The sequence below is a fragment of the Falco peregrinus genome, chromosome 1 (assembly GCF_023634155.1).
Source record: "Falco peregrinus isolate bFalPer1 chromosome 1, bFalPer1.pri, whole genome shotgun sequence".
NCBI classification, from domain to species: Eukaryota; Metazoa; Chordata; class Aves; order Falconiformes; family Falconidae; genus Falco; species Falco peregrinus.
Window position 1 is genome coordinate 44,759,642 of NC_073721.1, and position 19,576 is coordinate 44,779,217.

Consider the following 19,576-nt stretch of genomic DNA (forward strand, 5'->3'; position numbering starts at 1 on the left):
GACCGGTGGCTGTAAATCCAGGTGATTGAGCTAATGCTCACAGAGTTACAGCACCGATTTAATGCCACAAAGTAACTATTATATATTTAAAAGAAATCATTTTTTGATTCTCATTAAAGACCTTTTAATCTGGCTGAGATGAAGCAGACACTGTCAGCGTAGCTTTTACTGGCTTTCTCTTCAGGTTTTAGCACAACTGAAGATCTGGCCCATATCTGCCTTCACATACTTGCTTTCAAATCACCAGCTCCCAGGCAAGTACTGAGCCTGCCACAGCCACCACAGCCATCTCCTGGTCACCACAGCCACCTCCTGGTCACCACAGCCTCCAGCTGAGCCAGCCAAGCTGGAGCTGCCCTGCTCCCCAGGCAGCTTTGTCTGACCCTTAGCAATGCCCTGGCTGCAAAACTCTTTGTTCAGCCTCTTGAGGAGGACAGTCAGTGGCAGGAGGGAGGTAGAAGGGGCAGTAGGTTGCTGGAAAGGAGGTACCACCTGGCTTGGCCAGCAAACCTGTCCCCATGGCTGATGGTCACCCAGCACAAGCCCATCACCTTGGCTGCCTCTGCTGCTCCCTCTGCCCCCTCCCCACTAAAGGCCAAGCAAATGGCTGGGGTTGATCCTTGTTGCCCAGCTCTTTGGGGTTTAGCTGGATGAAGAAGCCAGGGCAAAGAGGCAGGAGCTGAGGAAGGTAGGGGCGAGAGAAGAGTGAAGGTGAGAGTGTTAAGGGGCATGTGGTTGGAGCAGTAGGAGAAAGAAAGAGGCGGGATACCTTGGCCCAGAACTATTCAATTTTGATGATCTGTGTCCACATTTCTGGTTTGCAGACTAACACACACAGCCTGGTTTAGCAGCACAGACACTGGCAGGTAGCAACTGAACTAATAAACCTCAGCAGCCCTCACACCTGGGTTCAAGCAGAACCACAGGATATTTCTGCATAGTGTCTTCCAGTACTCCTGCTTCCAGGAGACCTAAACACCTACTCACCACGCTGCCATGCATTTGCACTAAATCACAACTGCACTAACAAGCCCCCCTGGAAGGGAACTTAAAGACAAAGAACGAAGACACTTTTTGGCACCGAAGGACCTAGCTCAGGTCCGGCTCCAAGCCTGAAGCAACAACCTCTGTGGACTTAATATTCCTAGGAAGATTAAACAGACCTAGTGGGGACTAGTGAATACGTGGGGTAGAGCAGATCCTTCCTCCTGGGTCTATGAGAGAAGCAGCTGGTTCTCCCTCGCACAGGGAGGCGTGCGGATGACTGTGCTGAGAGCTTGGAGGTGAAGGGCAGACAGCTCCAATCTTACAACATTCCTTCTGACTGAACGAAGGACGCTAAGAAGGGTTGATTTTATTTTCTTTTCCTTTCAGGCACCTAAGCAAATAAAGAGCATGAGCCAATTAAATGTTAATGGGATTTATGATCTAAGTCATATAGAGAATCCTGAAAAAGCATACTGATTTCTTGTCACAGTAAGGTTCCTGCTAGAGTGATGCAAACTGCATTTTAATTAAATGGATCTTCTGCAACTATCTCAGCCTTTCAAATAAAATCTTAAGGGTTTTTTCCAGTGCTTTTAAGAACCCCTCTGCCAAGAGTGGTTTTTACGCCACTCTAACACAAATCCAGATGCCCCACAAAATAAAAGGTCCAGATGGAACTAGGATTCAGTCAGAAGTTGTATACTAGTACACATTTGACCAGAACATTCCTCATAACAAAAATAAATTGTTATGGAAGGACAAGATCTTAGGTGACTGCAGAATAACAACTACAAAATTCAGGAGAGCAAGCAGGATACAGGCAGACAGTGAAAAGAAGCCCATGGACTTTGAAAAAAAAAAAAAAAAAAGAACACTGCCAAGAAAAAAATCGCATTAGGTCAATTCTGGTTGCATTAGTCCAGTTCTGTTTTTTTCTGGGGCGGTTTGCTGCTCATTTATTTAAAACATTAACAATATTTAAAAAGAGCTTTGCATGGCCCTTTTCGCTTTAATAAATAAACGATCCTTTAAAAAATTAATAGTTCTTTAAAATGGAAGCTTCTTGTTTCTGTTGCTCCTGCCGACAGCTCTGATTTCATGTAACATGGGCCTCTTAGAGACAGGTCATCAAATATTGAGTGTAAGGCGGAGTCGCTGCCTCCTGTCATCACCTGAAATCCCCAGGGTGGCAAGTGAATTCCTCCACGCAGAGTAAAGGAGGTCACAGAACTCTGCCCAAGCACAAAGTCACCCTCTCCCAGGGACTAAACAATCTGGTTTCCTAGATAGAAGCAAGAAACAAGTACCCGGTTTCCCGGACCACACCAAACACTGTTCTGTGCATCCTTTTCAGCACCTGCCTGGGTTACCTGCTGCACAGGAGCCCACCCAGGCTCGGGACTGTGGCGTGAGACCCTGCAGCTCTGCCTCCCCCGCTGTCCCCAAAGTGGAGTTGCATGGACAACAAAACTGCCACCTCCTTGCAGGTGCTTAAATACTTTTTCTACCTCCTTTACAAATCGCCCCTGCCAACCTCACAAAAAGCTCTCTATACTCTGTTTTCATGCCAAAGACTTTTCCCCAGTGTCAGAGGTGGACAGCCTGAATCCCAGCTGGGTCTTGCTGCCCAGGCTGCAGGAAATTAGTCCTGATGCTTCCAGCACTGCTAACATAGTTTAGAGGTGCAATCCTCTGAATAAAACAGCTTCTTTAAACCAAGTTATGAGGATTTTCATGGATTGCTATTCACACACTAACAATATACCCACCAAGTCATCCCCTCAAATCTTTTCAGTACAAATATATCTGCTTATCGTGGTTTCTGACTCTAGTCAAGACTCTCTGGTCTACTTAGCTTTCTAGTCTGCTTCTGTCCTATGCTTAAAGAAAACTGGGATGAATGAGGATTGTTAAGGGAAAATACATTTCACTGAATAATGAGTAATAAAGGGACAAAGGAGTCGATGCAATGGGTGTAACATGGTTTGTTTCCACAGTGGCGAGTGTGTGCACACATGTGTGACAGGCATAACGGTGCAGCAAGAGACAGGAATAACATATTACCCCATGAAACTCCTAGAGAGAGATTCCAGCAAGAGGAAGACAAAGAAAGAGCAGAGTCAATGACAAACAGAAACATAAGGCTATACAGTGCACCCCGTGCACACGGATATGTGCTGGCAGATACTCCCAATCCCTGTCCCACACCCACCAACTCAATGTTCGTAAAAACAAGCAAGGAAGCAACAAACCGGCTCTGCAGCACATACCCACACCCCCCCCCCATGGCGCATCAGCCCCTCGGCTGACAGGGCAAACACACCTTCATCCCTCCAGTACTTTGGGAGGCAATAACCTGGACTGTTTGGCAACTGCTGTTTGGTCTTTCAAAGACCAGTGTGAAATTACATGCACCTCCAGCGCCTTTCTGTTGTTTAAAATGCAAAAAGGCAATCTCTGCGCTGCTATTCATCAGCTGTTTCTATTAAGCAAGTACTTTTTACACCTGGGGCTGATAAATGTTGATAAATTTGCTAGTTTGCTTTAAGCTCCTCTCCTATTTCCCTAAAGACCAAAACATGTCTGTATGTTTGTGGCGTGTTTATCTCTAGCAAAAGAAAGGAATTTCTCTTTGACATACATTGCTAAATGGAAGGCATTATTTTATCATCATCATCATCAATGTTATTAATATTTGTAGCATCTCACTGGGGGCCATGTTTTACATTTTGTTTTATTTTTTTGAACTACAGTCAAGCACAAAATAGCTTCTAAAGAGCTACAGGCAGAAAGTAGGCTGATAGCTAGTTTGAGAGGCTGAGATGGATTTTGTGAACCTTGCAGCAACAGCTGATAACACGTTGTACGCCTAAACAAATATAGGCTGCTGCAGTATTCCAAATAGAAGACTTTCAGGGGGCTCTGATTTTCCAAGGTTTTCAGTGACATGTCTGTTCAGCAAGAAGTTGATTCACATCATCTTCACTGGACAACAATGAGGTCAAGAACATGCATGAATTAAATCACACCCACTGAGTGGCAATTGTGTATTCTTGCAAACAGTAACCAGTAACAGCTACATTAAATACATTTTTACAGTGACACTGATGATGAGTGACAGGACTGTAGTGTTTGCTAGAAAAATCCCACTAACTAAACAACAAAGATTAGAGAGTTTATTCTCCAAGAGCTTGCTTTCAGGATTATCCAGGTTCAGCAGGCTGGGTGCGTCTGTCTGGCTTACCCAAACAAGGCAGCTGAGCTAGGGACATGACTATCTACCCAATTTTCATCTCAGCGGTCTGAGACTTGTTAGTATTCATAACTGGACTAGTGGGAACAGAGAGCAAATCATCTCCTCCCAACGACTGGATTGCCAGCTCTCAGATTAGACCAGAGATACCGCAAGTATTCTCTGAATTGGACGTCAGCACTCCCTGCCTGCCGCAACACGGGCATGTAGCAGAGGTTACAGTCATAATAAAAATTACAAAAGAAATTCAAATTTTTCCAGGTCTCAGAAATAGGCTTGACTCACTTTAATCTGGGAGACAGTAAATAGGCAGGCAGGTTTTACGCATTCGCTTTCTGCAAATCCCTGCTCAATACTTACTCAAAGAGCATGTAAAATAGAAGCAGCTTGGGGCACACTATTATGAAGCACAGTCAGGGAATGTACAAGTAATTTATTTAGAGGCTGATGAGGTGCTGTTAGATATTCATGGCCCAATGTGAGCAACAGAAAACCTGAGCACTGAAAGACTCAGAAAGATTAAATATTACTCATTTTCGTTCATAACTCGTCCAAAAGAAAATCTTGTTCAAAGAGAAGATTCTTTAAAGGCAAACTCTGGTGTTTGTTCTCACGGCACACGGAGTTGCTCCGAAGGGCTCACAAAATGCCCCTTCTCACAGCCTGCCTTGAAAGTTTGAATTCTTAATGAAAATGGGAAATTCTCAGTGAACCTCAGGCTTGGGTAATACTTTTTTGCAAAGCAATACTTGTGATGAATAATATTTTACTTTCATACCTCTCTTCAATTCCGAGGACCTCCGTTAACTTGCTAAACTTCTTTTTTAGTAATTTTTTGCTTAACTCAGCCTTGACCATATCCAGTTCTGAAAGATGTTACCCTAATACAGCTCCTGTGCAGGGAAACTAAGCCACACACATGTCTAGTCAAGCTTAAAAAGCAGCCTAGTTTTGGATGTCAAATTTTAGATAAGCAAGACATTCACCAGACCAGACCAGCAATTCCATCTCAAGACAATCTTGCTTCCAACAGAGCCCTCAGCTTCTCTGAAAACCAAATTTCTAATAAATAGGGACAGTGTCTTTAACAAGGGGAGGGGAGCGTCCTTTTGGAAAACTTGTATTGGACATGACTTTCTCCAAGATCTAAACAATTCTTTGGTGTAGGATTTGGCACAGAGCGCCCAGATCCCAATATCACCACCTGCCACTCCTCAACTGGTCCAAAATCGTGCCAGCATGTCAATCCCCTCTCCTTCTGTCTATCCGCTCCTTGGGCAAATTAGCTCTCACTTGTTTTGTCCAACATTTTCTATGAAGAATAGAAGATCTAAAATGCAAATCTTCCAGCCTTATTGTGAAAGGGATTTTGCCACCTCAGAACATGAAAAAGCCTTGAGAAATATTCCAGGCCAACCTCACCAGAAAGGTCCCAGTAACTTTTTGTGCTGCAAGGGACGTGGCAGCATTTTTCATCAGCAGAGCACATAAAAAGGAGCAATGGATATGGCTGTCTGCCTAAAAATGACTGTCAGTCTAAAATACACTAGACACGCTTCTGCAGTTCCTTGACAAAGGTGAATGCTTTTTCTCATTAGCAAGTAAAGCGCTGCTAATTCTCATTAGCAAGTAAAACAATTTCTTTGCCTTCTGTAATCATCATGTCAACAAACAGGTGAGTGGAGTTTGGGCATGGGCTGGTAAATGTGCACTGTAATTACTCAAGGCTTATTTAGCAGAAGATTAAACTGGCCAAGTCCTCTAGCCTGTTTCCAGGGCATCTCCTAGAATTTCTTGGGAAAATATTTGCAATACAATTATTCTGTGGCCCAGAACTACACGTGGAAAATTTCTTTCCATCATCCAACTCTGAGCTCCCTAAGTTCTGAAAAACCTGCATTGCTCTTCCTCTGGTCTCTTCTGAGAGAAAAAGCTCAAATGAAAAGTTAATCTTCATTTTAAAAAAGCAATTCTTCTGTGTCTCTCACTCAAAATCCTCCATGACGTTAGAGAAGAACATGAAACATTATTTAATGTCAAAAATAGAGAGCTGTGTTTGTGGGAGGGAGCAATTAGCCCTAGAAGTTAAACTCTCTGGAAATACAAGTAAGCTGAATGAGAGAGGAGGAGGAGAGAGAAATACCGAAGGTATATCAACCAGAAAGATCTGTGACTCCAGAAATAATGCTTTGTAAAGAGTTCACTGAGTTATCAGCTGATTTCATCAACTATTTTTTCATAGCAAGAACAATTTTTAAAACAATTGCCTGAAAACACTGGACTGCCACAGGCCGTTACAGTATATCCTAGAAAAGATACAGCCACACAAATCTTGGCTTAATGTCTGCAAGAGCAGTGAATGGCCTCAACCTAAAGCTGAGAGAATTTTCGAGAGATTCCTCAACACAAATTTAGGGATTTTTTTTTCTTCCCCCAGAGCCATGAGATGATAAACGGCAGAAACTGAACATTTCACTGAGAAACAGAGCCACAAACACTACACTTCAACAAGCTCTATAGGCCAGGGTCCTGCCTCCTCTGCAACTTATTTCCTCAAAATTCAGATATGAAGGAAAATGTACTTACGAGAAGGCAAATGCCACCAAGGCCCCACTGACCACAATGAAGTCCAGGATATTCCACAGGTCACGGAAGTAGGAGCCAGGGTGGAGTAACAGCCCCAAGTCAATCATCTTCAGAGGAAACACATGAAAAGAAAGAGTTTTATTAAAACAAGTACCGAATCAATGCTACTGAAGCACAGAGGAATGTCCTCGATCAAATGACCCTTCACAAACTCTTCTTCAGGGCTTCACAGCAGCGGGGCAACATCCAGATGATTAGTCAAAGTGCTTAGCTCTAAGAGGCCCAGAGAGCTCCATCAAAAGCAAAGCTGAAGTCAATAAACCATAACCAAAAGCACAAGAGACAAGAGCACTAACTGCTGCATAGCAATCTTCGTACAGACATGCATTATTTCATGGAACAGCAGTCTGCGTGTGAAACGTCCACATAGTTTAATTTTATTCTACCCCAATCCTACCAGATTAGCAGGAATTAACAACTGGCCCAGGATATTACACAACCAAACACAAAGCGGGGATTGGGAGACCCACAGCCAAACGCAACAGTCAGACACCTGCCTGCCAGCGCTTGCTGAAGGATGCTGCTCAGCGCGGCAGCCCAGCTGGCTTCTGCACGGGGCTGAGTCTCTCCTTACAGTGCTGCTCAAGATCTACAGCTGAGTCTCCAGATCCATGCTAGACATTTGATCTGTTTTTCTGAGAGCTCTACAACTGCCCACATAACGTTACTTTCCTCACCTCGCTTCAAATCCCTCTACTGAGCAAACCAGGGAAAATCTGATTTTTATTCTGCTTCTCTTCTGCATCTTGCTCTGACAGTAATAACTAACTCCATCGTCACCCTAAGAATGAATCCTGACTTCATGAGAATTGTGCTTTCTGCAAAGTTACTGTCCACAGTCTTAGCAAAACCTATCACCTTACTAAGTGAAGTAAAAAGATAAAACCTCAGCTTTTCGTGACATGACAGACCAAGAATCAGTTGCTATTAATATTCCTGACCAGCATCAAAGGAAAAGGGAAGAATCAGACGTGTCTCAGTAATGTCTAACAGCTCCCAGGTCCTTAGCCACACACAGGCATTTCTGCATCGTTCTTCTGCATTCTTCTTATCCTCTTACACAACCACAGCTACTAAAGATATACTTATTTTCCTCCATAAAATGTGAGATTAAAGAAAATAGAAGAGCCCCTACAGAAAGGCATCTGTTGTTGCACTGGCTGTTCCTGAGTTAAAGCTTCCCATCATCACCACCTCCCTGGGAGCCCCTGCGTGCTCCACCCTCTTCCTACAGCTTCCCTCAAGTAGATGAGTGTAAATCCAAAAGAGGTGAACCTTTCTGCTTGGAAAAATTCTTACCTTGATCACCATCTCAAAGGTAAAGACACCAGTAAATATATAATCCAAGTATTTCAGAGCCTAAGTGGGGAAAAGAAATGCATGTTAGGGGGAGACTACACACTGCAATAATCTGCACTTAAGCGAAGAGTAAAAAGTCTATTCTAGCAATGGTCTATTTGCTACAATGGGTAAATAGCATCTGATGAGAGGCTTTCAAATAGCTTAAGCACAAACTTGAATCATCTGATTTAAACAGCGGCATTTTTTCCAGCCCTTGCCAGACTGCAGGGTGCATGCCCATGGGTTGCTCCAGTGCACCTGCATATATGGCAGGTTTAATAAGGCTAAACAGATATTTCAAATTGAAATATTTGAATATTTTTTTCCTAAAGAGCTTGTTTGCCAGCATCTGTGTAGCAGCCTGGGTTTCTCTTCTGCTGTAGCTGATGATAGTATTATTAAAGACCTTGGGAGTTTAAGAGAGTGATAAAATCCTTTTTTGTAAAACTGCTTCCACAGTTATTAAGGATGAGGAAGAGAGATTGCTTGTAGCTTCTTCAGCTCATTATGGATACAGACACAGGGGTTTGTGGATCCTCCTCTGCAAAACGCTAGTACTGACCACGTCCAGAAGCAGGAGGCCAGGCCAGGCAATTCCTGCTCTGACCCAGTCTGACGACCTGTGCTCTGGAGCAGTTCAGTTCCTTAATTTAAGGGGTTGGATGAACACAGACTCCTCAGCGCACATCCTGGTAACTGCAATACCAGTCCATTAAATATCTATAGATCTCTAAATCTTAACATAATTCTGTGGATGGGATACACCTATCACAGATTCATATGGTTATACATAGTGAATGGATGTGAACTCAATATAAATATCACAATATTCACATCCTACAACTATCTACACTGAGAAGAGTCCAAAATTAGGCAACTGCATACTGCAGTTTCTATACTTCATCTTCAGTTCCGTAGACTTTCAGTCGTCATGTAACTGTAACCAGCTCTGTGCCAATGTCCCCATGTGAATGTGCTCAAAAAAAGATGCCCAGCTATCTACTTCACGAACGCTCCTGGGCAGCATGCCGTCACGTAAAATGGCACACTCCTACTACTGCTCATAACGGCACCCATCCGCAACGTCTCCGAGTGTGGTTTGGCATCCACGGATCAGTAATTTGCTACTAATTCTAGGAGACTGTTACTATGTCCCACCAAGATAAAAAGCTATGGTTGGTTTTCCCTCCTCAGCCCTGCTTTGGCAGGAGCAGGGGATGGCAGGACCACCCTGCCTCATGAGTGGGGAAGCCTCTCCCATTGCTGAAGGGTGCGTAGGCTCCTTCCAGGGAACTCACACCAGCCAAACACCTGGTGATCTCCAAGTTCTCAACCTTGGATGTGGTTGAAGCAGCAGAAGGGGACAGGAACTGTGAGCCCTTGGACAGTGGAACAAGCTACTTTGAGTATGTCATTAAAGAAAGCTCCAGTTTTTCACTTGCCCATGCACCATGCTACCCTTTGGAGATGGGAACGGATGTGCCACGTGCACAACTGCTGGGAGAAGCACGACAACTATTCTGGCCATGTCGGTTGGTACTTACATCGTTCCTCGGTGACTCAGCTTGGACAGGGTCTTCTGCAGCCAGGGCAATGCTGCTGAGGGCTATAACTATGAGGATGACCATCTCGAAGTAGCGCAGGTTGACGATGTAGTGGAACAGACGCCGAATCCTGCGAACAACATAAGTACACGGTAGGGCTACTGCGGGTGCTGGAAGCCAGGCGCAGTGCTGCAAAAGGCTAGTGGGACAACGTTCGTCAGGAATACCACCTTAGGATTCCTATTACAATAATGGTAAGAAAATAAAAACCAGGATTGATGGCTTTAAACTCTCGATTGCAATGGATCTGCGGTGGGATTTAAAGATAGACACTTAACATCTCCGCACTGCTCTCTACCCCTCTGCAAAGCAATGACATCTACCCACCCATCAAAGGGGCACTGAGTGCTTTCAAGTGTTCAGACTCAATTCTACAAATTATGTTTATACACTCCCCCATCCTTTTCACTTTGAACTCACAGGCTAAAGTCCTGTGAGTTCAAAACGAAGTTTTCAATCCTTTTAATATCAACTAATCCCTTTAAAATTGAGATATATGCTATGCACTTTGAGACTTAGCTGAAATTGGCTTTGTAACTATGAGTATTATTTCTACCAAACTCTCTCTTGCCAAGTACTTCTGCCTGCACTTTATTCTAAGATATGCTTTATAAGCTGCACAAATACTTTAGTGATATATTTGATTAATCTAATCTTTTTCTTCACAAATTATGTCTGAGTGGCAAATGCCTCAATTTCTAAGCAATGCAAAATTATTCACAAACTTCAGTTAGTAACTCTCCTTGGCCACAATTCACTAACACTTAACTGCACAGAGAACTCCACATTTGCACCCTATTTGTCAGCTGAGTAAAGGACTTTGGTTCTGCCCAAGAATCAAATTATATGTGCAACTTGCCAACAACTTTGTTATCTGAGAATATAATTAAGTTACTGTATCACATTTTCTCTAAGCAAATATCTGAACAGTTAGAATTAAAATTTATTTTTCACATCTACTTATATCTCTTTTCTCTGGCTTGCTAATGGATTCAGAATGAGAGAGAGTTACAAATACCAAGGAAACAGATTTGATACAAAATAACATGAAGAAAAGTGCTTTTGTGGATCCCTTCACTCCGGGTCATCAGCCCAAGAGAAGATGATTTTCATCTACGTGCTCCACAAATTCATAGAAGTGAAAGGCAACATTTTCAATAACATTTGTAACCATAATTCTTGCATCAAACTCGATTCATCAGACAAATAACAAGACCCTATTTTCAGATCTTCACCATTCATAACCAGCAGTGAGATGTGGGAGCATTTGCAAACTGCCAGTGGTGCTTGAGAACTCATTTTAAATGCATGTCTGCTTTAATGGGGTGGTGGCACTTGGAAAGTAACACATTTCATTTACGCTTCTCAGAACTGTTTTGCCCACTAGAAGCACCCGGGTCATGCATCCCCAGCAGGGCTTGGAAGGGAGATAGTTTGCAATAGATGTGCTGAAAACCTTCATACCCCAGCAAACAGAAAGACCTCTCCTGAGAAGTCAGCACCAGCCAAAACACCTGAGGGGATCCAGCTGGGTCTGAATCTTGCCCAGAGGAAGAAAAACAAGCCGCTGACATTCCTAGAGTTTGGTCTTTGTCTTGTTATTTCCCCTTGGCCCTGTGTTATAACAAGTCTTTTCCAGTGAACTTTGTTTTTTCAATGGTCTTTTAGTACAGCTTTTGGGGAAGGGGTATGTGCGCTGCAGAAGACTGCAAGGCAACTGAAACAACATGCCAAACCCTGGACCGTGATGCTCGGAAGGTCAAAACTGTAGGACATGGTGAGAGAAGACACACATGAAAAAAACCTCTTCTGCTTCTTTTTCTGCCCGGTCCACTCCTCATCTCAGACCCTTCTGGGCTTGGGACCATCCAGCTTCCCACTCTGCAGTGCTGCCTTCAGCAGACATTTTGTGGCTAACACTCATTTTTGGTGGTCACTCCAAAACAAAGAGGCTTGAGCTACCAAATATTAGGGAAATAACTCTTTCCTTATCCAGCCAGGCAGGGGCCAAGCTCCTTAATTCAAATTTGACCCAGAAAGTATAATTACATTATGAGTGCACCTCATCTAACGCTTTCACATGAATTCAAAGGACACGTTGCTGTATTTGAAGTGCAAATATTACAAGTGCCCCCCCCACCCCCTTCACATGAATTCAAAGGACACGTTGCTGTATTTGAAATAGCACGATGCTATCACAGTGTTCTGAAAAGGGGCAACTTTCTGGGGTTTTGGCTCATTTATCCTGAAGTGTCCTGAGGTCTGCCTGGCAGGTGGCTGGGGAAGGCAGAGGGGAAACACAAGCATCTCTCTTGCGGGTTTGAGGCAGAAGGATCAGATATTGAGTTTTCAGTTCATTTCCTTTGGAGATGAGATTAGATTAGTGGTAGTTTGGGGTCATTCTCCCTAACAGCTGGCACTGACAGATAGTCTCTAACTTCCCCCAGTGACGAATTCCTTCTGCTCACAGCTGTATCATCTTGGACCTTTCAGGACTGCAGCATGAACTACTCAGCTGGCACTTGAGTTTAAAGAAACTCTTCAGCCTGCCTACTGACCAGGGGTGTCAGACCATGACTTCCACCACAGAGGCATTTCTGATGCCAAAGATGAGTACACGGAGCAGCCCGTTTTGTTCCACTGACCGCACAGGCAGCCAGGATGCCACAGCCCTGAGCAGCAGGAGGTGCAGCAGCACCCATTCTTCTCTTAAATCATCTTGCCAAAGGAAGGGCCTGAGTTCACCTTCGGTATCTGAGCACACAGTGTACAACCCCAGAAAGCAACATGTCTACCTGAGCCAGAGAGAAATGATCACATTTGGTCCTAGCAGATCTCTGCATTGGCAGAAGTTTCAAATGCCCTACGTTGCCCTAAGTTACTGCTTAAAATGACTCATAGAACTTCATGCTACAATTATTACAACCCCTGCTGCTCTTGTCTAGTCCTGCAGCCCTTCAGAGCGACATATTCAGTATTTACAGGCTTTGAGTACAAAGCTCCCCATGAGGTAGAGATGCCTGAAGCGGAAGCAATGCTGTAATCCCAGCAGATCCCTCAAGCTGTACTCCCAGCCTTGGCAAATGAAAACCACTCAGGTTTCCCAGAAGCTCAAAGTTTTCACTGATGCAATGGTACTAGCATGGAAAGAGCATGAGGTCCCGCCAAGGAACCTGCAAAATTGTGTCAACAACAAAACCAGCCCCCAATCTGCTTCTCCCGATAATGTCCGTAACGACCCAGCGACAGTCCATGCTCCCACCCTTTAGTGATCTACAGCAGAGCAAATAACTGCCCACCTGAGCATCAGAGGGACCTGCCTAAAGCATCTTCTTTTCCCTGTCCTGGCAATTTATTCTCCCAGGAATGCCTGGTTGAAAGGCAGCATCTGCTCTGCAGCCTACATGAGCTTTTATTTAATTTCCCAACGTGTTTGACTGGCAGAGATGAAGATCAAGCTAATGTTATTGCTTTGAAATACCAGCGCCTGAAGTACCTGTAACCCGTGAGTGGTATTGCGGAGTCAGAGGACTTACGGATTTGTAGGACTTAGGATAAACATGGAACTGTAAGGCAAGATTGGTTTAGGCCCATTTTTCGTCAAGTCATCGATGTCTTTCTTCTCCTCTGTTTTACCCTCAAATTCAACATTGTTCACTGAAATATGAATTGAAGGAGACAGAAATGAGAGAGTTAAAAATGTATCTGCAGTCTTCACACAGCAGGCTGCCTACAACAGCTGGATATGCAAACAATGCAGCTGGGATAGCAAACAGCCTTTGAATATGTTGATTAAACGTGATGAACAATCATTTGATTATTATCACCGCTATTTACTACAGGACGATACACACTGCAATTATACTCCTTAACTGCACTGATGAGCAATATCTCAGAAATGGCCAGGAAACGAAGATGCCCAGCGCAGGCAAAGAAACCTTACACTTACATATACAAAAGCTGCCAAACTGGGGATGGAAATCTCATTCCAAATTTCATAAATTATTAGGGACACAGGATCAGCTAGGGATCCTTGGAAAGCAAAAAAGATGGTAAGTCTAACCGACTGCATAATTCTGTATCTTCTCCCATGGAGCAGTAGCATGACTGGCTTTGGAATATGTAGAAGAACAAATTCATAGACAAGCTTTAATAATTTTGGGACTAAAACTGCTGAACTTCCCAGCGTTAGGAACAGAGACTTGGAAGGGACTTCTTGGACCCCCCAGCTCTGTGCCTGCATAGTGCACCCCAGGTTTGGCAGAGGTTTCTATGTATAAAGGTGTCAAGCTCCATCTCACATCAGGTTTTTAATTTGCATGATCCCTTTCTAGAAAACTGTTCTGAACCTTACTTCCAAAAGTTAGAAATAATTTCCATCATAAGTTTACTTGCAGTGAGTTTATAGAGTGATTTACTTAAGATAATTTCCAATATATGAACTGGAAAACATTTATGCTGCAAATTCTCTTGCTACACAGATATACATATTTGTCTATTAATTCATGGAACCTAGAATCCAAAAATCCCACCCACTGACAATGTGTTGGGTGCAGGGGGGTTTATTACTTTTTATTTTATTTTGCAACAAAATGACATTTCATTGTGTGTGAGTGACATGTTCAATAAACTCTTATTGTATCTCAAGCCAGATACAGAGGAAATGACCAGGAAAGAGAGAGCCTAATAAATCTTGATTGACAGGAACTCAGGATTGCAATATAGTTAAATTACCATTTAAGAAAGAAGAAGAATGAAGAGGGATGAGGGGGTGGAAAGACAAGTCTCGTGTGGCTGAAAACACAGTGAAAAAGCATGCATAGAAACCACTAGCTTTTGGCTGTGCTTCCTGGAAAGCAGAGTCTTGACAGCCTGCAACCTAAGGTGGATCTCTTGGATCTCACCCTGCAGTTCTCCTTGTACCCCCAGCTCTCGAGACTTCTCCAGGCTGTGCCTCTGCTGGCAGGGATGAGCCGCAAGCTGGTCACAGCAGGATGGTGGCTGCGGGGCAGACGAGGGGCACAATGATGTTGGGACCATCTGTGAAACGGCGTAAATCTATTGCTGATAGACCCAGGGCAGAGAGCTCTGGAAAAGGGCAAGCTATGGTGGATCTGCTGAAAACGAGGTGCAGGGGGCTGCAAGAAGCTCTAAAATTACACAGCCTGCAGAAGCCCGAGGTGGCAGGGTCACAGGTGGGTGCTCTGGTAGCTGTGCAGCCATGAAAGATGTGCTGCTCCACGACGGGGTCAGCTAACACGCCAAGGAGCATGAATTCCATCTGTGGGCTTGAATGCAACGCCACTGCCTCCCCTTCCTTTGCTGAGGGATCTGGGGTCAGCCAGGCCCCTGGGACACCAGGGGAACTGTGGCACAGAGCTGTGGGAGCAGGAGCTTGCAGCATGGCAGCAAAGGGAGGTGATAAAGCAGAGGACCTTCTCCTCTGCTCACAAGTTCTCGACCAGTTTGCTACACAAGTTTCTTATTTTGCTGCACCGCTCTCAGTTACTAACATTGTGCTGGTTTTCTTGCTCCTTCATCTTTCTCTTATGTAAAGATCTGTGGATCTGCTCTGGGTGAGCCATCTCCAGGGAACCTTACGTGGTGTCTTCCAGAGCCACCAGGTGACCCAGGAACTCATTTTGGGTTCCTGCAGGCTACATGAACTGTAAAGCCTATATGAAGTTCTCCTGCCTGCCTATTGCAAGGATGCTGGTGGCCAGGAGAGCCCCCATCACCCAGTGTGTGCTGCTAGCTCCTAGGAAAGTTAGCTCTTTTCTGGCAATTTCATAGCAAAAAGCAGGGGGACAAAGGCACTCACTTGGAATGACAGTGGTTTCCCCCGGCGGGGCAGTGATAGTGACAGGGATGTTCACAGTGATGGTTTTGTCCAGAGGTGGCTGAATCATCCGTGTCACGTTCTTCTGGTTGTCAGCATCTTCAGGCTGCTCGGGCACTTTCTGCAGGTAGGTGCTGGGAAGGGTGTGCACAGGGACACTCACGCTTCCACTAGCCTCAATCTCACACTGATTCTCCCTAAGGTAGAAAACCAGATTTTATTAAATGTGGCCCAAGAAGGATGCAGATAAAATATGTGCCCTGATGCTGCATCTCTTGCTCAGTTTCATAGACTGCTTTCTTTGTGGAAGTGCTTTGCAGAAAAGTCCCAGATTGCAGGACAACTTACTACTGGCACAGCATGTGACCTTTCCAACATCCAAGCACAACATTAAGAAGAACTGTGCCACTGAACATCATTTTGTTCGGTTTAATGAGACTCAGAACTGAGGTTGATAAGCAAGGACCACATGGCACTTGCATGTAGCAGTGACATTAGCTTTCCAGCGTCAGCTGGTTTCTGAATGAAGTCTGACATTCTGCTTCTTAATGTTCTCCTGAGGCCTTATTTAAATCTGGTGATTCTCTTTTCCAGTCCTAAACCATTCTGTAACATTGCTGTAAGCAACTAAATAGCTTCTGCAATCCTCTTCAGCAGAAGCTATATTTCAGTGAGGAGGAAAGTGAGCTTGTGCACATGATCAAACTAAAACAGTATGCAAAGTGTTCTGAAATTCATCTGAAAGGAGAATAATATAGACAGGAAAATTATCATCTCAGTGCCACTCACAGCTCTCCACGGTGACATGAACTCTATTCTAAAGAATCCCAGTGAAATTTCTTTTCCATCAGACTAATAAAGCTACAAAGGCAATCTATCCTTCTTTATTAACTACTCCAAATGCTTCACGAATACTATTTTTCTCACTTGACTTACATGAGAATTAAATCAAATGGGGTACATCATTGTTCTTAATGGAAGAAACCATGTGCTGCGACAACTGGTGATGCAGCTGACAGGCTCACGATAAAAAACAAAACAAACAAAAAACCCCCAAAAAACAGAAAACCAAAGGGCTATAAGCAAGACTGTATGCCATTTAAAAATGTCCCTCGGAAACTTCCTTCAGAGGCTGTGAAATTCTCTGCTTGATGTTATGTCCTAGAGGGCCTGTTGGTATTTCCATCATGGATATTTTCTTCCTTAAACCTGAGCTATTCTTATGGGCCATCATGGACTGAAGTCACCTTAGGGAGCCTCTGTCATTACAGATTTAAACAAAACAGAGCTGCAGGTTACGACGGTGGCTGGTGTGAGTGCAAGAACAACAGCAGGGAATGCCATGGGGAGGGGAATGAGTAATTCCCTGAAATGTGTCTGGGGCCTTGTGACCCTCGAGTTGTCCCAGGGACAAGCCTGGCCACGCAGCACTCACTTACTTGGGCTGATGATTCCGGTGCTCCTTCTCGCCAGCCTCCCCCTCCTTCTCCCCGTTCTCCTTCTCCACTGAATCATACGTTGACAGAGCCCTGTTCCTGAACCTGTGCCGTCTGTGAGGCTCTTCTCCATTCTCACCCTTGGAGCGGGGCTCTCCTTCCCGGTTTCCAGACCTTGACCCTCCCCGGTGTCGGGAACGCCGCTCACTCCTGGCCCCATTGATTGCCCCGTTGCCTTCCTTGCCTTGCCGTTCAGCAGAGTGCCGGTGAGTCCGATGCCTACGGTGCTCCTTCTCGGCACCTTCTTCCACTGACCCTCGGCGATGGTGCCTCTTTCCCCCTTCCTGACTCCTGTTGCGATCACTTTTCCCTTCCTTACTCCCCCCTTCCACCTCTTTGCTGCGGCTCCTGTGCTGCCTGTGCCGCTCCTCCTTATTGTTGGCACCAGATTCCCCATTCTCATCCTTAGTCACATCCCCCTTCTCTTGCTCTCCCAGTTTGTCCTTATCCCGATGTCGGTGGTGCTTTCGCGGAGCCTCTGCCCCATCAGTAGAGCTGACTTTAGTCTGCTCCACCTCTTGCACGTCCACAGGGCTCAGCTTGCTGATGTTGTTCCTCCCTTCACTCCTCGGCTCCACCACCAGCGGTCGATCCAGATGAGTCTTCATGTCTGGCCTGATGTGAAGTGTGGTAGCGTAACGCACCCGCTCCTCTGGATCCAGCTCATTGTACAGCGCCTCGCAGCTGGCTCGGAAATTGTGCATCCGGATCTGGCTGGTCCTCTGCTCCCAAACAGACTTGGATTTGGAGGAGTTCTGCTGCTTGCTAAGGAGGGGTAGAAGGTGAAAAGTTAGTATCCAACTTCACAGTGATTCCCTAAAAAACAACCAAAAAAAAAAAAAAAAAAAAAAAAAGAGGAAAACTTCAGCTGAGACGGGGGATTAGAGGGTTGAGCCAGAGAAATTGTAGGAATGGAGAGAAAATGGCTGGTGGAGAACATGAGCAGGGAAAGGCAGCAGGATCATCAGTGTTAGTTTGCCCCCATATGCATTAGGCACTATGAAACAGGCCCTCTGGAAAGGAGTTTTCTTGATTTCTACAAAGTAGGTAGCCATCCCCGCTGGAAGCCTCAGGTATAGTCTGAAGGGTTAGAGTCTCAGCACACAAAAATGGTCTAGTACAACCAGAGCTTTTGAACAGCCTACAAGGCTGCCCCACAGTCAACAGCACCTTTCTCCCTGCCTGGAAATGGCTGGATGAGCAGATTAGCAGTGAGAAAGAGAAGTTAGGTTGGCAGGAGGAGCGAGGGGAAATGCAATCTGCCCTCGAGGACCCCTGGCTGACTGCCCTGCCACCAGCCCCTTCCCCTTACAGACAGCCGGGGGGTCACCTTCTGGGCTGCGCTGGCCCGTTGGCTAACGGCACAGGAGAGCTGGTGCTCTAAACCTGCAGCAACTTTCCAAGGTGAGGATGGACCACCCAGCCCAAGCATCACCAGTCTGGAAAAGTACAAGTGAGAAAGGAAAACAGTTCTGTGTACAGTCAAAAGACCCCAGGGACTGGGGGAGTCATCCATAGATGCAGATGTGATGAGAACACCTTCACCCTCTGACGAGACCGACCCTTTTCTGCCTCTGGCATCTACTATGATGAGGGTACATCCACTGGCATTGCTGTAATGCTTTGATTTTCCAGCACAGCACTTGGTTTCTGACCACCAGATGCCAATGGGTCGCTACCTGGCCAGTGCAGGAAGGGACAGCTTTTTTTCTTTCCTCCTAAAGACTGCAAGTCAAATGCTGCTTTTGCATGAAATCACAGTAAACCCACTGGCTTCCAGGGTGGATTTCTGGATTTAGCCTGGTGGAGGATCAGCACCCATTTTCTTCCTTAATGAAACTTCTTCTGACAAAGACAGGAAAACCATTTTCCTTCCACCAGCCTGCTCAGATGTCTCCATTCACTACACATCAGCCTGCCCTCTGCAGCTGGAGGGGCCGCGTGGGGCTCACCAGCGCCCAGCCCACGCGGGAGGCAGACGTCTTTTCCCTATGTATTTTCTGGGCTCCCCTGACAACAGAAGAAAGCAGCTTTTGTGTGTGTATGTGCTGATTTGAACTGTCAGGCTCTGTTGCCGTGCGCAGACCCTGGGGGAGGTGGCGTTCAGACGGGCTCATGTCGCACGGTGGGAGCTGTCGGAAAGGCTTTGCATCTCCCAGCTCTGCTGGGGGATTGCAGCTTTGCAGAAGGTGCTGCTGCCTGGTTCTGCTAAAAAGACAAAAAGCTACTTAAAAGCTCACTGCAGACGGGATGAGGGCACCCAGGCAGATGTGAAGGAATCTGACTTAATCCAGAAATCAGAATGAGCAGAGCTAATCACCAAAACTAAAAACCTACATCCCCCGTTGCCCAGAGTTGCACTCTGGACTAATTTTCCAGCAGCTGAGTGCCCCATTTACACCACAGCAGA

At 45.3% G+C, this 19,576-nt stretch overlaps 1 protein-coding gene across 1 annotated transcript in view; it reads right to left on the reverse strand.

Annotated features, from left to right (window-relative positions):
- CACNA1B (calcium voltage-gated channel subunit alpha1 B) overlaps positions 1–19,576 on the reverse strand; it is a 296,336-nt gene that overhangs the window by 60,927 nt on the left and 215,833 nt on the right. The window contains exons 21-27 of the mRNA XM_055817932.1: positions 17,110–17,931; positions 15,653–15,867; positions 13,368–13,488; positions 9,772–9,901; positions 8,186–8,245; positions 6,827–6,933; positions 3,052–3,063 (exon numbers count right to left, since the gene is read on the reverse strand). Coding sequence (XP_055673907.1) covers positions 3,052–3,063; positions 6,827–6,933; positions 8,186–8,245; positions 9,772–9,901; positions 13,368–13,488; positions 15,653–15,867; positions 17,110–17,931 — 1,467 coding nt within the window. The remainder of the gene's footprint in view (positions 1–3,051; positions 3,064–6,826; positions 6,934–8,185; positions 8,246–9,771; positions 9,902–13,367; positions 13,489–15,652; positions 15,868–17,109; positions 17,932–19,576) is intronic.